The following is a 22031-nucleotide window of genomic DNA, read 5'->3' on the forward strand; positions in this document are numbered from 1 at the left end:
ACAGCTTCATCAAAGAGACCATATTAATGTTCTTGAAATCCTCTACCTCTTTGCAAGGGGACCTGGCTCTTGGCGTAGTTTTTGCTTGCTTATCTCTGAAACCCTTCAGGCAAAACAGTAGACCGGCTACTAATGAAAATGAGAACTGAGAAAGAGTCAAAAGAAGCTAAAAAGCTGTATGTTTTTCTCCCCAATATTCTAGACTACCTGCATTACAAGTAATGACAGTTTCTACCTTTGGAAAAAGATAATGCTTCAAGTGGTTAAAATGTTTAAGGTCTTCAGGAAACAGCACTACAAACATAAACAACCTGCCCAAAGAGGTTAGTTTACTACCTCTGAAAAACATCCATTTCTTTTCTTTTGAAAGGTTCAAGACCAAGAGAAAAGCAAATAACAAAAGCAATCTTAAAAGAAAGTGTAATAAAAATGGACCCTTCTCCTCTTACCTGACTCACTGTCCCAATCTTGGATCTCAACCAGACTGGGTTTAGCTGACGGATGTCATGGCCATCAAGGCTGATTGTTCCTTGCAGGGAAGAAGGGAAAGAGGTCAGTGGGTGCCATGGGGCCAGTGACTGATACACACAGATAGGATCCGGCAGCAAAACTCCAGACTCAGTTTTTTAAAGATTAGATACTCAAAATCTCCAAACAGAATCTAAAACCAGTGGGTTTCAGTGATGGAGAAGGCAATGGCAACCCACTCCAGTACTCTTTGCCTGGAAAATCCCATGGACAGAGGAGCCTGGTAGGCTGTAGTCCATGGGGTCACGAAGAGTCGGACACTTACTGAGTGACTTCCCTTTCACTTTTCACTTTCATGCATTGGAGAAGGAAATGACAACCCACTCCAGTGTTCTTGCCTGGAGAATCCCAGGGACAGGGGAGCCTGGTGGGCTGCCGTCTATGGGGTCGCACAGAGTTGGACACGACTGAAGCGACTTAGCAGCAGCAGAAGGTAAGTCCAGGCAATGATTCCAGAGGCAGACAGTGTAGTGACATCCACTAACACACTAGGTGGTTTTGCACATCAGATAATTACCTGGCACACAACCAGTTCTCACGGTGTTCTAACCAAAAAGACTATAAGACCTACTCTTTAAATTCATGATTTTAGGGAATTCCCTGGTGGTCCAGCAGTTAGGACTGCAATCTCTCACTGCTGAGGGCCCAGGTTTAATCCCTTGTCAGGGAACTAAAATCCCATAAATCACATGACCCAAAATAAACCCATTTTTAATTTTACCAATGGTTTTTTTCTTGTGGAGAAACAATGTTTCCTTAATCCAAAAATAAACCAACACACACAGAATACCTTCTCTAAACTCTGATATAAAGAAGGATATCAACTACGTGTGGTGAGGGATGTTAACTTGGCACACTAACATCACACTAATGGTTGTGTGATCATTTCACAATATATACATCATTTCACAATATTTACACATAGTGAATCATTATGCTGTACACCTGAAACTGTTAAATGTCAATTATATCTCAGTTTTTTAAAAGATATAAGTAAGTAACAGAATGTGTTCTTTGCTCTAAAAGATGCTATAATGCAGTTAAAAATAAACACCAAAATGAGAAAATATCTACTACTTCAAGAGAATATCAGTGGAGCAGCACAGGAGTGACTCACTACAGCCACGTGCCCTGTCTGCATGCCGGCCCCGGGCAGGAGGGATGGTGGGCTTCAAGGAGACCCGGGCGAAGCTCGCACAAGCTCGGACGGCGCAGGCAGCACATTCTCCATACGCTGCCATCAGCGCCCCACAGAGACACCTTTCTGATCCCCACTCCAGGAGCAGAAGACACAGCACAGGAGACGAGGAGATGGACACATAGGACACAACATGCCCGACAGGCCTTCTGGGTGAGCTCACAGCCCGAAAAGTGACACCGCTGTCTAAGGGACTTCCTCCCTGGGAACAGACCCTCTGGCACTCAGAACTCACACAATGCATGGCCTCTGCACACTCAGACCCTCTCCCAGGGCTCAGGAGTAGAAGGGCTCAAGAGAGGCCCCTGTCCCACAACACGCTGAACCACTCACCAGAAGCAGGGTCATACAATCTCAGCAGGAGGGAAATCACTGTGGATTTGCCAGCACCACTTGGGCCAACCAGTGCTGTGACAGATCCTGAGGGGATAGAAAGGCTGAAATCCTGGAATATGGGCACCTCTGGGCGAGCTGGATAGGCGAAATGCACGTTCTTGAACTCCAAAGCTCCCTGGAAGCTTTTCTCATTCAAAACAGCCCCCTCTGAAAGATAAGACGGGACACAAATCACTCAGCGCCAAGCACATGTGCACAGCTGAGCCCAGGGCCCCACGGACTCGGCCCAGCACAGCGAGCTCTGGAGTCTGGGCGCTTCTCAGGCCAGTCAAGAGGAAGCCGAGTCCCGTGCTCCCGAGCCTGCTCTGCACCAGCAACACAGCACACAGGCCACTGTGCTGGAGCCTCGCAGCCCTCAGAGGCCCAAGTCCACATCCCAGTCCTACTGATACAAGTAGCAGCTGATGAAGCTTCCGGCCCAAGAGCTGCCGGCTGAATCCAATGGCCTTCTCCCTGTGGGCTGCCTCTGCAGGCCCCCCATCCAGGGTTTATCTCACCTTCTCTAAAGAGTTGTTTTAAGAGGATGATGAACAGGAAGGCGCTCCACAACAGCCCCAGAGCTCGATGGGGTCAGAGGTCAGTTCTATCCGGGGGTGACCCTGCTCTTGACTGGGAGAAGTGGCTCCATCTCTCCCAGTTGGCCTCATTCCTGCCAGTCTATCACAGTGCAGAACGCTGGCATTCACTACTGCCCTGGGGCCAGTGAGTAGCTGACAGTGATCGCTGCTTCTTCCACTAAGCCTGACTGCTCGGCCCAGGCCACAGCTGCCCCAAGCACAGGCTTCCAGTGAAGCAGCTCACGAAGGAGATGGTCCAAAGCCAATTAGCATCAGCATCCTCCACCCAATCCCCAAAGCCAAGCAACTCAGAAGCTTTTCTGTGCAAGAACCCTCTTCCTTTCCTCCCTGCCCCCAAATGTCAAAATCACTAAGGAAGACAATTCTGGCAGCCTGGCCAAGCCCTTCCTGTCTGCACTCCGGAGCAGCACGCACTTCCTCCTGCTGTGTGTGGTAACACGTCACCTGCAGGGAGGGAAATTGTGGGGGCACGTTGTGTGGTAAGGCCCCCACCTCCAGGGATGCTCTGGGGCCCCCAGCAGCACCCAACAGCAATCTGTCCTCACTGCCCACCCTCCGATGGCCCCGTCCATCCCTGTTGTGGTAAAGACGGTGTCTAGTTCATGCTCATCCTTCCCAGGTAGGGCAGGAAGCTGGTCTCGCTGTCCTAAATCACACATGTTTAATCCCAGGGAAGAAAAGCAAACCCAGTTCAGACCCACCATTGAAAGGAAGCTCAGGTTCTCTCTCGAGGAGCTCCCAGAGGCGGCTTCCGGCACCCAGTCCCTTCATTAGCTCTGAGTAGAAGGAGCTGAGACCTGAGGATGAGAAGCAAAGGCACACATCCATCATCGGCCAATAAATGGCCCTCTGCTACCCCAAGCCCTCTGGGTACAGTGGCAATAGCCTGCTTTTAACATAAAATCTGTTACTTTCAGGAGAATGCAATGGCAACCCACTCCAGTACTCTTCCCTGGAAAATCCCATGGATGGAGGAGCCTGGTAGGCTGCAGTCCATGGGTTCATCAGAATTCCCTCTGTCTCATACCCTTGTTTTCCTTCAGCTTCTTCTCCTCATTATCTCTCATAAGGCTTTGGTCTGATCAGGGGATTTACAAATATATATAGTCATACTAGTCAACCACTGAATTAAAATCACAATGTTACAGAAAAGTCTGCTTTATCAAAAGCATAGCAATAAAAATAAAATATAATGCTTATCTCATATTAAAAAGGAATACAAGGTACCCCAACATTCATTTAAAAGACACGTCCATAAAATCAACCCATCTTTCAGACTCAACAAATACAACATTTAGTAGGCTAAAAACTGAAAAGAAATCTGGCAATTTTAGATACACTAACAACCTCTGCTTAAAAGTCACCTTTGAACTATGCTTTAAAACCCCAAGTCCACTGGTCCATGTCAACTGCCAGAACATATACTTTGTAACACTTTCCCTCAGTAAGGGTGCTGAAAAAATGCAATCCAAATATCCTAGGGTATATTGATATTTGTGTAAGATAGAGTGGACTAAAACCTTCAGGTTAAATTAAGGATGCATCGGGCAGAAACAGAGCCACATAAATACAGTCAATGAACCTTCAATAGTTGAGCAAACGCAATTCAGTGGAGAAAGGGTAGACTTTCAACAAATGGTGCTGCAACAACTAGACTTCCGTGTGCAAAAAACAAATCAGGACACAGGCCTTACATCTTTCACAAATTAACTCAAAATGATCTAAACACAAAATGCAAAACTATAAAGCTCCTCGAAGACAACATAAGAAAAAAACCTACATGACCTTGGGTTCAGAGATGACTTTTTAAGTATATTAAAAGCACACTCCATCAAAGAATATGTTGTTAAGTTAAAGTTCATTAAAATGGAAAACTTCTAAGAAAGATCAAGTCAAATGCGGCAGAAAGCACAAGACTGGGGGCCAGGAGGAAAGCTGACGATGGCTAAGTGTGAAACGGGCACAGAAAGGTCACAGAGAGGGCAGGTGGTGGCCAGCAGATCTGTTCGGATTGGGGAACATGACCACATGGTGTGAGACCCTACAGCCCGTCAGACCCAACCCCAGGGATGCAAAGAAAGAAGCAATACTATCATCGCTCCAGCATCCTGAACTGGTCTTGTCTCGCAAGTCAGTCAGCACCCAGAAACATCTTGGGTCAGATTTTTCTTCAAGACCAGCCAGCAAAACTAAAATGTTATTTTAAATGGATCTCTGGAACTCTCAGTCCAGAAAATATCCTTACTTGCCTGTGGATGTCTAAGGAAAAGCCTCTCCTTTAACCAGGAGAAAACTCTGGAACCCTGAAAACAAAAAGTTGAGGTGACCCTGTGGGATACCTGAGCTCCTTTAACCAGACTTGAGGCTGTTGATCTAACCTTTCCATCTTGGTTTTCAAAGAAAGGAAGGAAAACAAAAAGCAGGAAATCATTTGCTCCAGGTTGGCTGGGGCTTTGCAGACTCCACACAGTTCTGCCTCCAAGGAGCTTGCTTCCCTTCACTCAGGGGTGGACAAGTAAAGCAGGGCTCTGAGAGACTCTTTACAAAAGCAAGCAACTGTGTCTCATGTACTTTATCACTTCTATTTTGGATTGTTCACTAGTTTTGAACATGGTTGGCTTCTCCCCGCCAGCAACCTGCCCATCATAAAAGCATCACCATCAGAGGATGAGTTTCCTGCACATGCCTGTTCATACCATCCTTCCTCCCCAGCATCCATGCTACAATGAAAGGGAACAGGTTGCCCTGCATGCTGGCTGGGAACAGATCTAGTGAGACCCTGTGCTCTGAAGCTATGGGGGGGCAGGGGGCCTGCAAAACTCTAACACCTCTCAACCCAGGGAGGATCACACTTGTCTTTATTCTGTCCTTCAAAGTCAGGTTGGAGTAACATTCTAGGAAATGTTTTTGCAGTTAGTTAATTGATGAGTGGTGGAGTAATGGGAAAGTTAAGTTTTCATTTCAGAAACTATAACCTGATTTTTCATTAATTCCCCAAGCCTATTTAAATTATATACCTCCAACGCTTACTCCAACCCAGAAAGCATACATGAGGAAGGAGGACAGTTCGCCCACTGTCATGTGGGCACTGCCCATCAGCAGCCCTCCTTTGTACAGGACAGAAAGCACGATCAGGTTCCCAGAGAGCCCAGTCTGTTAAGGGAAGAAAACACAGAAGTCAGGTGAGAACCAAAGACCCCCAAATGCAAAAAGCATTCACACTGTGCAGGATTTCCTTTATGCATTTAACCATCAAGCAAGATTTTCCCAAAATACATTTTAATCTGAATTTTAAAATTCTTTCTTTTTTTTTTTTTTTGGCTGTACTGCACAGCATATGGGATTTTAGTTCTCTGACCAGGGATCAAATCTCTGCCTCCTGCAATGGAAGCATGGAATCTTAACTGCTGGAGAGTCAGGTTAAGTCCCTCAAAAATATTTTTGAAATATCATAATATTGAAGGAAATAATCTCATAAACATGGAAACCTAGATACTAAGCTACCCATCAGATTCCTATTTTACTCAATCTAATCAATTTGCAAAGGAAAAAAATGATATTAAGGATGCCTCTCCTAAGTGGAAGAAACTGACATATTCTACCATGGTGGGCTGGGCAGGCTGCATTGAGAAGCCAGATAAGATACCGGGCTTATCTGCTCTGATGTGCATTAGGTACATAGTCTCTGTAAGTGTGCCTCCTCAGGGCTTCCTGTCTGTTCAGTTACGGCCATTACTGAATCACCTCTACCATCTTTCCACTTTGAAAGTATTGTGACTCTGCCATCATGGTGATTTTCTAGCTCAGTGTCCTACCTGAGTTCCTTGTGATCAATGTGGTCAACTTTCTTATACCCCCTTCTTGAATACACTGAGGTTATTTTGGCTAATCCTCAGTGGGTTTAAAACTGCCTACACCAGAATGACCTGGGGCTAAAGGACAGATTGCCAGCCCCATTCTAAGAGTTTTGTGGAGCTGAGGATCTGTGTGTCTAACCAGTTTCCAGATGAAGCTGATGTGCCCGGTCTGGACCATACTCTGAGAATTAGGGCCTGATCCATAGTTTTGGTCTCACCACCTTTCCTTTAATTACATTTACTTGTTTTCCCCCTCCTTCACAAAAATATTTTTAAGAATGGTAATTCTTAGTCTTGAGAGAGAAGAGAAGTATTTTCTATGTATGGCAAGAGCCACAGAATAAAAATCTCTCCTGATCTCAACATCTACACTTTTCATTCTTTCCAAAATAATCAACTTACTGCTCCAAAGAAGCCAGCCCGAGCAAATGCCTCTTTCCTTGCTAACTGCATCACATGGTCCACTTTACTGGTGTATTTCTCTATTTCAGTCATTTCTTTCCCAAAAGCTCGAACAGTTCTTATGTTTCCAATACGTTCCTCAGCTAGCTGGGAGAATAATACAAACATTTCAGGGGAGGCAAAATTAAAATGTGGTTCTCACATTTAAGATACCATCAACATAAAGCTGCTTGTCATATGCAACTAAGTAAAAAACAGACTACAAAGCAGAGTATGTGAAGAATCCTGCTTTTGGAAACAAATATGTATCTATACATACACACATCATATATATAGGTAGATAGAAAAATAAGTGAGAAGGTTGGTAGATAAATAAATATATTTTTATGCAGTGAGAAAGATAAGATAAAAATAGACTCCAAAATTTTAATAACATTCATTCAGAGCTAGGACTATGCATTTTTTTCCTCCTTATATTTCTCAAAATTTTATTTTCATAAATATGCATGGTTTTTATAACAAAAATATAATGATTATTTTTAATTTTTAAAAAAGACAAAACTGGACAGCATTACAAGGGCAGCACTACAAAGCTACATTTATTAGTTAATAAAGGATAGAGTATCATCCAGAACAACTATTTTCAGAATATGATTAGCCTTTTCATCCTATAAAAAACAGTGATACAAGTTCATATGATGTAGTTAAGTGGGATCAGTGCTGAGGTGTGGGTAGAAATCGAGTCTAGAAGGCAGAGTACTTTGGGTTCTAGGATCTGCAGGGCTAACACGAGGAAAAGGACGTACTTTTTGGAAAGGTTAAACACATTCCTTAGGGTCTGCCCACCAATAACCTGGCTCTGAGTTCATCCAAGTGGAGACCACACCAGGGAGGGGCCTTTACCTGAGTGGCTTGTGCCAGGGAGTCCTGAGTGACTTTGGTCAGTTTCCGTAGGTATCGGCCATAAAGCACAGCGATGATGGATACTGGAGGCACCACGCTCAAAACAAAAGTGGCCAGTTTAGGGGAGACAAAAAACTGTCAAAAAACCCAAAACATACGTGTTACACAGTAGCAAGATACTCTCACTGCCCACTGTAAACATGTGTATGTTTCAATTAATAGGTAGGCCTAAAGGTGCTGTTTGGTAGAACTTTTCAGACATTCTCGGTCTTCACAAAGCCCCACGAATATTCAGCCGCCATGCGGGAGTAACGTGACAGCCGGCCTCTGAGGCTGTGAAGCCCCTTTGCCCTGCGATGCTGTACCACTACCGGCGCAAGGCTGGGCCAGTGCTAGGCAAATCAGACCACACTGCTCAACAGAGCGGTGCGGACGGAGGAAGGAGACCCCTTCTGCTCCACACTGGCCAGACCACACCAGGAGTTCTGTACTCAAGTCTGCATCAAGGATTCTCAACAACCAGAGCAATGTCTCCCTGAGATGACTCAGATGGCAGCAAGACCAAAAATCCCCACAAAGTTGAAGGAGGACTTGCTGAGGAGTGACAACCAAGTTAGAGCTGTTTCTGTGGCTCACAGGACTGGAATCTCAGGCAAATGGATCTGGACTCAACCAACAAAAGGAGTCTCCTAACAACTGGAGTTGCCCAAAGAGTAAGTAACACAATAGGGTTTTCCTATAGCCAACCCTGCAATTAGGCGATTATATTTTAAATGGTATTAGCATCATTATTCATTATAAAATAGTATCATCAGTGTAAGACTCTCCTAAAATGCTGGGGGAAAGCTGCAGACTGAAATGTAAAGTGAAGGATGGATCAAGCAATCATTCACTTATTTACTCATTTAACAACTGAGTACCTAAGGTCTACAGGCAGCAGACACTGTCCTAGGCAGCTGGGAGGTAACTGACTCACGGGGAGTTTCATCTAAGGGGAGAGGGAGGTGGGAGTCAGAGAGAAAACAGGTGAGACAGAAAGCCTGGAGTGCCCTGTGGTCTTGAGGCTCTGAGGCAACAATGAGCTCAGTACCTTGACCTCTGGGGACGGGCCACCCTGAACAGACAAGCAGGCACTGGGGTGTCAGTGGCCTGCAGGACACAGGTGGAGCAGCGAGGCAATCGAGTAGGTCTGAACACAACACAGCCCAGGCAAGCTGTCTGCACGGCAGGGCAGGAACACCCCTTGCTGTCCCTGAGCCTGGGGATGGTCTCAGGACCCTCCCTCCCTGTGCTCCAGTTCCATGCTTAGAGATAACCTTCTGAAGGATGAGGCAGGTGCTGTCACAGAAAGGAGTGCTGCAGAATCAGGAACACACATCTCAATGGTGGGAGGAAGACCCCACATGTAAACTACTAAACTGACAGTATGGTACAGACATCATTAGGTTCTTGGAAGCAGGCTTACCATAGTCGGGTCCAGGGACCCGTGAGAAAGAATGAATATGTCAGTCCCTCCAGAGCTAAAGGCCAGATCCCAGGGCATGCATCCTCACGAGGCCCTGCTATAAGCTGAGCATCTGCTGCTGCTGCTGCTGCTGCGTCGCTTCAGTCGTGTCCAACTCTGTGCGACCCCATAGATGGCAGCCCACCAGGCTCCCCCGTCCCTGGGATTCTCCAGGCAAGAACACTGGAGTGGGTGGCCATTTCCTTCTCCAATGCATGAAAGTGAAAAGTGAAAGTGAAGTCGCTCAGTCATGTCTGACTCCTAGCAACCCCATGAACTGCAGCATACCAGGCTCTTCCATCCATGAGATTTGCCAGCCAAGAGTACTCGAGTGGGCTGCCGTTGCCTTCTCCAGCTGAGCATCTGTGTCCCCCCAGAACTCACAGGCCTTACACCCCCACGGGGCTGGATGTGGATGGAGCCTCTAAGGAAGGAATTAAGGTAAAATGCGGTTATAAGGGTGAGGGCCCTGATCCTGTCTTTTTAAGAGAGTAGCCAGCTCTCTCCACACAAGCACAGGCGAAAGGCCACGTGAACAGAGCTCGCAGTGAGAGGGTGGCTGCATGCAAGCCACGGGAAGAGGCCTCAGAATGAACCTACTTTGTCAGCACCTCGACCTTGGACTCCCAGAGTCCAGATCTGTGGGAAATACACTTCTGCTGTTTGGGCCCCAACTCGTGGTACTGTTATGCAGCTCAAGGTACTGAGACAGGCCCCCTCTGATGCCCTGTCCTTCAACTGCTACTCTTCCTGAGCCCCAGACTATTAATATCTGGAAACCGTGCTTTATTTAGTACAGGAGGGCCTTCTCCCAGAGCTTTGTTTCTCTCTTGGCTGAGTGTACACAAGATTTCAAAGCTGTCTTCCATTCTGTATGGTAGAGCTTACAGGCTCACTCTGGCAACACAGCCTTCTGCTTCGGACTGAATGCTCTCTGGGACACTGGTCAGAAACTTCAGCCTTTCCACCTATGAGGAAAAATCAGCCACAGTCCTCATTCTAGGGTCTAGAACTGCACCAAGATGACAGCATTGATGGCTACTGGTCACCTGAGAGGTGGTCAGTGTGCTAGGGAACTACACTTTAAATTTTAGCCTTAACGAAAATTAAATTTTAAAACCTGATATTCCATTTCTATTCAGTTACCAATAAAGGTTTAAGTATGTCTGGAGATTTTGGTGTATGCTTTTCAACCACAAATTTTACAAAATCTAAATATTGATTATTTCCAATGAAAGCCTCCAGACTTAGATGTTCTGTAAGTATAAAGTATACAGTATATTTTAGAATCCTAATATGAAAAATGTCTCTGCTCTTCAATATAGAGACATTTTTCAAATTAGGATTCAACAAAGGTCTGTCTAGTCAAGGCTATGGTTTTTCCAGTGGTCATGTATGGATGTGAGAGTTGGACTGTGAAGAAGGCTGAGCACTGAAGAATTGATGCTTTTGAACTGTGGTGTTGGAGAAGACTCTTGAGAGTCCCTTGGACTGCAAGAAGATCCAACCAGTCCATTCTGAAGGAGATCAGCCCTGGGATTTCTTTGGAAGGACTGATGCTAAAGCTGAAACTCCAGTACTTTGGCCACCTCATGGGAAGAGTTGACTCATTGGAAAAGACTCTGACGCTGGGAGAGATTGGGGGCAGGAGCAGAAGGGGACGACAGAGGAGGAGATGGCTGGATGGCATCATTGACTCGATGGATGTGAGTCTGAGTGAACTCCGGGAGTTGGTGATGGACAGGGAGGCCTGGCGTGCTATGATTCATGGGGTGGCAAAGAGTCAGACACGACTGAGCGACTGAACTGAACTGAATATGAAAAATATTTTATTAATAATTTTTATATTAAATACATGTTGAATTGATAATACTTTGTTTATATTGAGTTAAGTAAAATTATTATCTAAATTAATCTCATTTCACCTTTCTGTTTTATTAAAAAACTGTTTTGGCTACTCCACACAGCTTGCAGGATTGAACCTAGGCCCTCAGCTGTGAAACGTTGAAGTCTTAACCACTAGACTGCTATTGAATTTCCTCTTTTTCCTTTTTGAAATGTGGCTACTAGAGAAATATCAACAACTTCAGATATGCAGATGATACCACTTTAATGGCAGAAAGCGAGGAATTAAAAGAGCCTCTTGATGAGGGTGAAAGAAGAGAATGAAAAAGCAGGCTTAAAACTCTATATTAAAAAGAACCTAAGATCATGGCATCCAGTCCCATCATTTCATGGCCAATAAAAGGGGGAAAGGTGGAAGCAGTGACATATTTCCTCTTCTTGGGCTCTGAAATCACTGAGGATGGTGACTGCAGTCATGAAATTAGAAGACAATTGCTTCTTGGCAGGAAAGTTATGACAAACCTAGACAGTATATTAAAAAGCATAGATATCACTTTATATATAAAGGTCCATATAGTCAAGGGTATGTATGGTCTTCCCAGTAGTCATATATGGATGTGAAAGTTGGACTGTAAAGAAGGTAGAACACTGAAGAATTGATGCTTTTGAACTGTGGTGCTGGAGAAGACTCTTGAGAGTCCTGTGGACTGCAAGGAGATCCAACCAGTCCATCCTAAAGGAAATCAACTCTGAGTATTCATTGGAAGGACTGATGCTGAAGCTGATGCTGCAATACTTTGGCCACCTGATGTGAATACTGTGGCCAACTCACTGGAAAAGACTCTGGTGCTGGGAAAGATTGAAGGCAGGAGGGAAGGGGGGTGACAGAGGATGAGACGGTTGGATGGCATCACTGATTCAATGGATATGAACTTGGGCAAACTCTGGGAGATGGTGAGGGACAGCGAGGCTTGGTGTACTGCAGTCCATGTACTGGGGTCACAAAGAGTCAGACACTGCTTGGCGACTGAACAACAACAATAACTAGAAACTTTAAGTTGCACACGTGGCCTGCACTACGTTTCTCCCGGCCAGAGCACAGGAGAAGGTGTGTCTTCAGACACCTGGTACGAATGGAGGCAAGCAGATGTGAGGGGCTCCAGTCCCCAGCTAAGGAGAAACAGATGTGATGGGTGGAGAGGGTAAATGATTGCAGAGCTGCCTGTCTGTGCAGAGGGAGCCCATCCTGCTCCTGACAGGAGGAGGACAGGGAACAACCCTCTGGTCCTGTAGAGATGACTGACAGTAGCAGTTTCCTGCCTCTGAGGACAGATGGCTGGACAAACTGACAGACTAGTGCTCTTCCTCAGTCCAGCACTCAGCACCCAGGGCTCTTCCTATCTGGGCTCATTCCCACCCTCACGTGTTCTTAGAACCCAGGCAACAGGGCTTTTGTAAAAGCTACAGTCTGTTCTCCAGATAAGAAGTGAAGGTTCAGGTGCCAACAACAAGGCAATTGCCCCGGGTCCCCAATGCCTCGGCACAGTACTGAGCACAGCTCACAGGAGTGCGGCTCACCCTGCCAGGGTGCACGGACGGGACACAGCAGCTGAGGGACGTACCATCATGCCGATGCCAACAGAGGCCTGCGCTCCAGCCCTGAGCCCATCTGAGAGGTTCTCCGTCACTGAGCGCCCCAGGAGGGCTGCGTCTGCGGACAGACGGTTGATCAGTTCTCCTGTGCGTGTCTTGTCAAAGAAAGCCACCTCCTGCTTCAGCACTGAGGAGAAGAGTGAAGCCCTCAACCTATTCACAATGCGCTGACCTGCAAGGCAAAAGAAGCTGCATCAGTGGGGGCTCAGCTGCACACCCGCAGCTGCCCAGGTAATGGCCTGGTGGGAGACCAGACACAGCCACGCGCATGTGCTGCTGGCCAGCGCAGAGCTCCCCGTTGTGACCACAGACCGTGGGGCCGATGACAGAGCACAGTGATCAACAATGCAGTCTACAGTTTTATCACACTAACTTCTCACAAGCGAATTCTGCTTCTCTTTCACAATCCTTTCCTGGATTGAACTTTCAAATGTCAAGAACTGGTTAATTATCTACAGAGCATTTTATCAGCTAAACGGCCAGCCATCGACGTGGAGTCGGGTGTTCCAGGCTCTGTCACCATGGTGGTGTCACTGCCTATCAACTAACAGGCCTCACAGCAACCCTGAGCAGCATCACCCAACACCAAGTGCACTGGCTGCACGCGCGGGCAGCTCAGCGGGGATGGAGAGAGGGAAGGGACAGAAAGCGTGTCCAGGTAACACACAGAGATACTGAGCAGCATCACCCGACGCCACGTGCAGGGGCTGCCCGGCACGGGCAGCTCAGTGGCTGCACACCACCACCCAAACTCCTGGAGACACACAGGCAACTGAGCTCTAATGCTGGGAGAGGAGGGGTGAGCACAGAGTCCCTTGTCTACCACGATCCCCAGCCTGGGGGGCGGGGCTAGAGCACAGGGAGCCCACGAGACCCGTCCCACCCAGGCCGCCCAGGAGCAGGGTCCCAGCACCTGACGTCTGCATGAGGTAGACACGGACGGCATTGGCTGCTGCACCGCACAGGAACACGCCTCCGAGCGCCAGGCACAGGCGAGTCAGGCTGGAGCTGCAGTCTGCAGAGGGGTTTGTGTAGATGACGTCAATGATCTTCCCCAGGAAGAAGGGGGCGGACATGGTGATGACACTGGACACTGCCAGAAACCCAACTGCAGCTGGAAAACACAAGCAACTTTCCGGTTCATCGGTGCTTTGCCCAAGGAACAGGGCGCTGAGTTCATCAGCTTCTTTCCCGAATACACTTTTCAGAGCGTGTGATGCTCAGAGGCTGGGAGTCTCCTCCCTTTAGCTCCTGGACCCCTGACTAAAGAGGAGAGCCAGATCTGGTTCTGGGGCCATATCAGGCAGGGTGTCTGTAGAGGGCACTGATCCTACCCAAGTATCCAGACCAGACGACCTGGCTTCACCCTGGTCTGTTCCTCTCTTCTTCCCCCGCAGTAACTGAGAGCTAACCACAAAAATCCACTCTGGTCTCCCTCCTGCCTCTTGATCTAGGGGTTCAACTCAGATGACATTTTTCCTACATTCATGCTATATGTAGTTACTCCTTGGCATCTAACTGTATCTTAGCTTGAAGATCAAACTATGCAGGTAAAGCTCTTGATTATGCCTAATATTTCACAAGACTGTAGGCTATGGAAAGCAGGTATGGGCATCTACCACGTATGTGATACCTTCCTTCTTAATATGACTGCTTTGGGAAATAAAATACCAGAGTATCACCACGATTATAAAAATATGCAAGAACACAACTGTTCACACTCCTTAAAAAAAGACAAAGGCACAGAATCCTTTCAGAAAAAAAGTATTGAGAAAATCCAATTATGAACAGCATGTGTCACAGATAACTACATTCATAATAAGGAATGCAAATTTAACCACAAAGATGTATCATTTTTCATCTACTGGATTGGCAAAGCTCAGAGTTTGACAACACCCTGTTAGTGAAGCTGCAAGGAAGCAGCATTTACACTGTTAGTAGCTATGCAAACTGGTACAGTCGCAGTGGAAGGTGATGACATCCTACCGGTCAAAATGTAACTGCACACTCCCTTTCGTCCACCAATTCTATCTCTAACGTGTAGGTACACTCCCACATGTGTATGCAAAAAAAGGTACACTCAAGGGTGTTCATTAAGGCATTGCTTATACCAACAAAAGATTCAAAATACTCCAAACATTCCTTAGTGAAGAAAAGTTAAATCAATCATGGAACATGTATTTTATACATATTATGCAGTCATTAAAAACAATGAGGTGACTCTATGGAAAGCAACATGAGGCAATCCACTAAGACACACTGTTATCAAGAAAAGCCGAGGACACAAATGTTTGTGGGGCTTTTTTGCTAGTTGGTTCTTAAGTTCATGTAGGCACAAAACAACCCTAGAAATTCTTATGTCTGGAATGTACACCTGGTACCTCTCCACTGGCATCCAGTTTAAGAAAGTAAATAGAAGCTTTCAAGGAGGATCATGGTTTCAGACCTGCATTGTGACCAAAGGCTCTGCCCACCTACTCCTACTTCCTTTGGCCTTATCTCTCACATGTGTTCCCCTCAGGAGATCTCTTGTACATCTAATTCTGTTCTGACATCTGCTTGTTGGAGGCCCTAAACTGACACACCCAATGACCTTTCAAAAATAAACACATACATCCACATGTTTACGTTTACAGCTGAGCCATGGCCAAAGAACTTCCCAGGCAGCGCTAGTGGTAAAGAATCCACCTGCCAATGCAGAAGACATAAGAGACACAGGTTCGATCCCTGGATCAGAAAAATCCCCTGGTGGAGGGCATGGCAACCCACTCCAGTATTCTTGCCTGAAGAATCCCATGGGCAGAAGAGCCTAGTGGGCTACGGTCCACAGGGTTGCAAAGACGTGACTGAAGTGACTTAGCATGCACGCGTGCACAAAACATCTCCAGGGAAGTAACAAACAAGTAACAGATTCCTTCTGCAGAGTGGCACCAGGTGACTGGGGCAGGGTGCATATGTATGCCACTGTGAACCTTCCAAGTTCAGTCCTCCCGGGGCGCCCTCTGTCTCTCCTGACCACCCCCTCCCCACTGCTAGCACCATCACTGATCAGTCAATGGCAAAGACCCTAAGTGGACACAGTGTGGGGGATGGGTGCTCCCAACACCCTGCAAATAGCTTCTCTATGTCTTGCCTAAAGCTAACACTTCAGTGAAAGACTTCACTTTTACAAAACCTTAATACAAAGAGTTAAGAGCAAACTCTGCCAATCGGTAGTTCAGCTGGCAAACAGCTCTAGGAGAAATATGAGCTTGTTAAGTCAGGAATACTGCCCATACTCTCTCCCTCCTGGGGGGTCTTCTAACACCTCCCCTCAAAGGAGGCCTGCTCTGCAACCCCATCTATAATACAAACCCCGACACACCTTTCATTCTCTTTCCGCCATTTCCCAGCCTTTGGGAAGTTTCACTTATCTACTGTATCTTTCCATTAGGAGAAAAGATTTCTATTTTGTTCACTGTTATATCCTGACTGCCTACAGGGATAGGCATATAGTATAAGCTCAATAAATACTGGCTGGATGAATGAACAAACTGAACTTTGGCAAAGGATGGAGAAAAGCATGTAAAAGTTCAATAACAGCCTAAAGAGAAATATAAGATCTGGTAGCTCAGAAAGTCCGTGTGGAAATGACTCCTTTACAGGAGCCAGGAAACCCACATGCCCGACTGCATAATATGAACCTGGCCAAGTGCCATTTTATCTTACTGTAAGACTCAGGATCTTGTTTCAAAATTTTGTGTTCCTGATAACTGTGCTCAGAGGACTGAAAGCCCAAGGGTCCTGGGAGCATGTGTAGCTCAGGTTCTGCAGGGCACGGCCACAGAAACCAGTGTCCTGGCAACCCAGGAATTAACCCGGAAGACCTGTTTCATCTGTCATCAGCAGGTAGTTTCTCTAGTCTGTTTCTTCCCTTTGGCAAATACTTCCATAAGTGTAACGGATATGCAAAGTGCTACCAGGGTTCATCTCTCCCTCCCGCCTCTCATTTTCAAATTCAGTTATGATTCCAAATAAGAGCCTGTACAGCATGAACACACACTAGTTCTTACATAGTAATGATAATGATTACAGAGAAAGGAATTTGGCCGAATTAAAATTTGTTCCAGGGACTTCCTGGTGGTCCAGTGGTTAAGAATCCACCTGCCAATGCAGGTGACATGGGTTTGATCCCTGGTCGGGAAACGAATTCCACATGCAGCAAGGCAACTAAACCCACATGCCACAACTGCCGAAGCCTGGAGTCTGTGTTCCACAACAAGAAGCCACTGTGAGGAGAAGTCCTTGCGCCACAATTAGACTGTAGCCCCGCTTGCGGAAACTAGAGAAAGCCCACTTGCAGGAACAAAGATCCAGCAAAGCCAAAATAATCAACCTTAAAAAAAATCGTTTCAGGATCTCCCCTTTAAATAAAAAAAAATTATTATCGCCATTTGCCTCTTTCTTCTACAAGTTCAGTTTAGTTCAGTCGCTCAGTCATGTCCGACTCTTTGCAGTCCCATGGACTGCAGCACGTCAGGCCTCCCTGTACATCACCAACTCCTGGAGTTTACTCAAAATCATGTCCATTAAGTCGGTGATGCCATCCAACCATCTCACCCTCGGTCGTCCCCTTCTCCTCCCACCTACAATCTTTCCCAGCATCAGGGTCTTTTTAAATGAGTCAGTTCTTTGCATCAGGTGGCCAAAGTACTGGAGTTTCAGCTTCAGCATCAGTCCTTCTAATGAATGTTTGGGACTGATTTCCTTTAGGATGGACTTGTTGGATCTTCTGCAAGTTAAATGTATACAAAGTAAAAAAAAATTTCTGCTTTGGGTTAGCTGGATTTATGTTAAGCTTTTACTACACACCACCATCTCTGACATTCATGAATCATGTATTTGCACCACAACTATCATCCCTGATTCTTCCCCAGACCCAATGAGCCAAGTAAACCACAATCCTTCTAGATAGTCTCCATCTTTTCCCATGGTTCATTCAGCATTTGCTTACTCCTCTTCCTTGCTTGACTGTTACTGTCTCTTGACAAGTGTTTTCAAGCATTTTTCTGTTACCCTAAGTCTATCTAGTCATGGCATTCAAAGAATGAGAGCAATCTCCTTGAAAAGAAAGAAGGAAAACCTGAAAGGCAGGCTGCTCGGAGAAGGGCTGTGGCCAGTACCCAGGTCCTGGACCGGCAGGTCTCGGGGCGGCAAAGGTTGTACAGCCTGTCTACCACCGTTAAGACACAGGACAGCGATTTTAAGGACTCATCTGCCCACGGAGCTAGGCAGGTGCAGCAAGCCCCATGTCACTCATGGACTAAGGCACTAACTACCCACCATTATCTGAAGCATTTGCTATGCACTGTCTCCTCCAACAATGCTCTCACCATCCTCATTTTCCAGAGAAAAACTCAAGCACTTAGAGGGAGCTTGCACAAGGTCACCCAGTTCATCTACTGCAGAACCACATTCCGAGACAAAAATCTGTCTTCTTCATCTTCCCACAACCAAGCTGAGAAAACAGCAGGGACCTCTGCTGGGGAGGGTGAGGCCAGCCAGGGAGCAGAAAGGCTGCCACTGCTGGATAATGCTGGGGTGGGGACTGTGGTGCCGAGAAAAGGTAAGAGGTTCCAGGCCCTCAGAGAACAGGGCTGCCGCAGCAAGGCAGGCCTAACGGGGCCTCAGGCTGGGTAGCGAGACGGTATTTTATTTTATTTTATTTTTAAACTTTACAATATTGTGTTAGTTTTGCCAAATATCGAAATGAATCCACCACAGGTATACATGTGTTCCCGAGACGGTATTTTAAATGACTCACTCCGGCTGTAGAGTGAAATGAAAGGACCTGAGGCTGCCCTGCTCCAGGCAAGAGGGGAACTAAGGTGAAGTGGGGAGGAGGGGCAGCGGGGATAGGATGGTGACAATGAATGCAGGCATTTTTAAGAGCTAGACTCCACAGGACCTGAGATTTGGGGAGATGTGGGGAGTTCTGAAGTTGGGACTGACAGGATCAGTGCCCTAGCTCTGTCATCTAGCTGTCTGACCTCGACTGAGTCATTCAAACTCAATGCACCTCAGTTTATTCATCTAGAAGGTGGCAATAAAAATAACCTTTTCCTCAAGGAAATGTGAGAAATGACACACAAACATGATGCCTCCATCCCAGTGTCAGTATCCAGTCAACGATGAAGTGAAGTGAAGTTGCTCAGTCATGTCCAACTCTTTGCAACCCCATGGACTGTAGCCTACCAGGCTCCTCGGTCCATGGAATTTTGCAGGCAAGAATACTGGAGTGGGTTGCCATTTCCTTCTCCAGGGCATCTTCCCGACCCAGGGATCGAACCCAGGTCTTCTGCATTGCAGGCAGACGCTTTACCATCTGAGCCACCAGGGAAGCTAAGTCAATGATAAGTATCCACTATTATCTATCAACATACTAGGCTTCCTAGCTTGAGCTAGTGGTAAAGAATCCACCTGCCACTGGGAGATCCCTGGGTTGGACGATCCCCTGGCAAAGGAAATGGCAACCCACTGCAATATTCTTGCCTGGAAAATCTCATGGACAGAGGAGCTTGGTGGGCTACAGTCCATAGGGTCGCAAAGAGTCAGACACGACTGAGCACACACACACAGTATCTATATTACAGCTGGCACCGCAAGTAGTCAGGACTGACCAGTGCCCCTGCCAGCTGTGTCCCACTCTCTGAGAGGAGGGACAGAGGAGGAAAGGAGTTTTCAGTGTCCACAGAGAACACAGGAGTAGAGGGCCCGGGCAGGTGAGAGGCTGAAGTGAAGGAGCATGGCAAGGAGCTAAGCTGGACAAGGCAAGAGGTAGAAAGGGCCGACAGTCAGCAGGAAGTGGAGCGCTGAGAAAGCCTCTGAGGCTGTGGAGTGACCTGGAGACAAAGGTCTGGGCAAGGCCAGAGTGCAAGTGACAGACCTGGCATCTGTGCCGCAGTAACCACAATGGGGCTGCCCGCGACTGGCACTTCTGTCCAGCACACATGCCATGCGAGCTGCCCATAGAACTTAAAATCTTCTAGTTGCCACATTAAAAAGAAACAGGTAATATTAATTTAATAACATATTTTATTTGACCAATATATCCAAAGTATTAGTCATCAATGAACATTAAAACGTAAAGAAAATTCACATTTTTTCCCCATACTAAGTCCCTTCAATATCTGGTATTTCACTCTTGAATCAATTCCGACTAGCACGTTTCACAGCACAGCTATAGGATGTTCAGGTTTTCTCTGAAATGTGGTTATTTCCGAAGCAAATACACTTGCAGGCTTTCTGGATCAATTTTGTTCCCGAGGTTCAGCCTCACTGCGCCACCAGCACTGTCCCTGTAAGAACTGTTCACTCCCGACCCGGGCTGCTGGATGAGCCATCCTAAGCGTGCCTCGCCCTCTCCTTGCTTACCACCTCCACTGGCTTCCTCAGTGTCTTCATACTGGTCACTTAACGGTCTAGCTCTGTAATATTCAACTATGAATGTAGCAAAAGCTCCTGGCGGCCATCAGGTTCTAAGAACTGTCCTCATCTCAAACCACACAAGTCCTTATCCGTGTTTCAGTGAACAGCTTGGGGGTGGAGGGCTGGACATGCAACTTCCACATTTGACCAGTGACCCACTTGGGATATTGATATTCCCTGATAGCTCAGTTGGTAAAGAATCTGCCTGCAACGCAGGAGATCTGGGTCAGGAAGATCTGCTGGCGAAGGGATAGGCTACCCACTCCAGTATTCTTGGACTTCCCTTGTGGCTCAGCTGGTAAAGAATCTGCCTGCAACCCAGGAGACCTGGGTTCAATCTCTGGGTTGGGAAGATCCCTTGGAGAAGGGAAAGGCTACCCACTCCAGTATTCTGGCCTAAAGAACTCCATGGACAGTCCATGGGGTCACAAAGAGTCAGACAGAACTGAGTGACTTTCACTTTCTTTCTTTCCACCTGGGAATTATGAACAAGACAATCTCCGTGGTGCCCACTGCACCAAGACTCTCCATCATTGTCATCCCACTACCCCCTCAGGCCCTGGGCTCACTCCTAGCTCCCAACTCCATGCACGGTGCTCCCACCCTCCCACTCACTGGACGCCCCAGCAGCCTCTTCTATCTGCCAGACTGGGAGCACAGCTCGGACCAGTTACCTCTTATCCCATCAGCCACAGGGGCTCTTCAGTGAGCTCCTTCATCTTTTAAGACTCCTGTGACCAAGACGATAAGACAAATTATCAGTGAAAAATGACTGCAGAGCAACCTTGTAGGCCACAGCTGTTGGAAGATATCTACAAATTCCAACACAAAGTGAGACACAGGGAGTAAGGGCCAAGGGGCGCATCAAGGACTGTGGTTCCTTCAGAAGAGAGATGGACATGACAGTCTTCAGCAGATACCTACAGGCGTCTCAGACGGCAGACCCTGTTCTTAAAGTTTCTGATACAAATCACTTAAGATCAAAGCTTTCTGATCACACAGTTAAGGCAGCATGTTCAGCAAACTGCAGAACACAGATGAAAACACTGCTATTCAATCATATAGTTAAATTTCTGAAGAAGAATTTTTGTATTCCTTTCTCTAAAAATTAACAAACATTGGAATTCCTTCTCTTCAATTCAGTTTTTCAGCCTCTTGATTTAAAGTAAACACACACACACACACACACACACACACACACGTGCTCGTTTCCAGCATTGCAAAGAGATGGGCCAACACCTAAGGCTGCTCCTACAAGGATAAGTTACCAATTAATGGTGATCCCCCTCAACGTTCTCTTAATCTTACAAATGTCAACATTCAGAGTGGCTGCAACATAGTATATAGACAATAGTATATTGTCTTTTGAGGCAACCCTATGTCCTTATAAGGAGCTTTCATCATGTTAAATACAATATGTATATATTTTGTTGTGAAAGTGAAAGTCACTCAGTCCTATCTGACTCTTTGTGACCCCATGGACTATACAGTCCAAGGAATTCTCCAGGCCAGAATACTGGAGTGGGTAGCCTTTCCCTTCTCCAGGGGATCTTCCCATCCCAGGGATCAAACTGGGGTCTCCTGCATTGCAGACAGATTATTTGTTTGAAAGGTGGGAAAAAATTAGTGTACCAATCCAAGACTTACTCCCTCAAATTATACATTCACACTTATTCAAGGCAGCAAATCTAACTAGCTCC

General features: G+C 46.6%; 1 protein-coding gene across 1 annotated transcript in view; it reads right to left on the bottom strand.

Annotated features, from left to right (window-relative positions):
• Positions 1–22031, bottom strand: part of ABCB10 (ATP binding cassette subfamily B member 10) — a 32586-nt gene that overhangs the window by 8304 nt on the left and 2251 nt on the right. The window contains exons 2-9 of the mRNA XM_025284479.2: positions 13778–13978; positions 12834–13036; positions 7863–7997; positions 6960–7106; positions 5718–5853; positions 3402–3497; positions 2060–2269; positions 450–529 (exon numbers count right to left, since the gene is read on the bottom strand). Coding sequence (XP_025140264.2) covers positions 450–529; positions 2060–2269; positions 3402–3497; positions 5718–5853; positions 6960–7106; positions 7863–7997; positions 12834–13036; positions 13778–13978 — 1208 coding nt within the window. The remainder of the gene's footprint in view (positions 1–449; positions 530–2059; positions 2270–3401; positions 3498–5717; positions 5854–6959; positions 7107–7862; positions 7998–12833; positions 13037–13777; positions 13979–22031) is intronic.

The sequence above is a fragment of the Bubalus bubalis genome, chromosome 4, assembly GCF_019923935.1.
Source record: "Bubalus bubalis isolate 160015118507 breed Murrah chromosome 4, NDDB_SH_1, whole genome shotgun sequence".
Taxonomy (NCBI): Eukaryota; Metazoa; Chordata; class Mammalia; order Artiodactyla; family Bovidae; genus Bubalus; species Bubalus bubalis.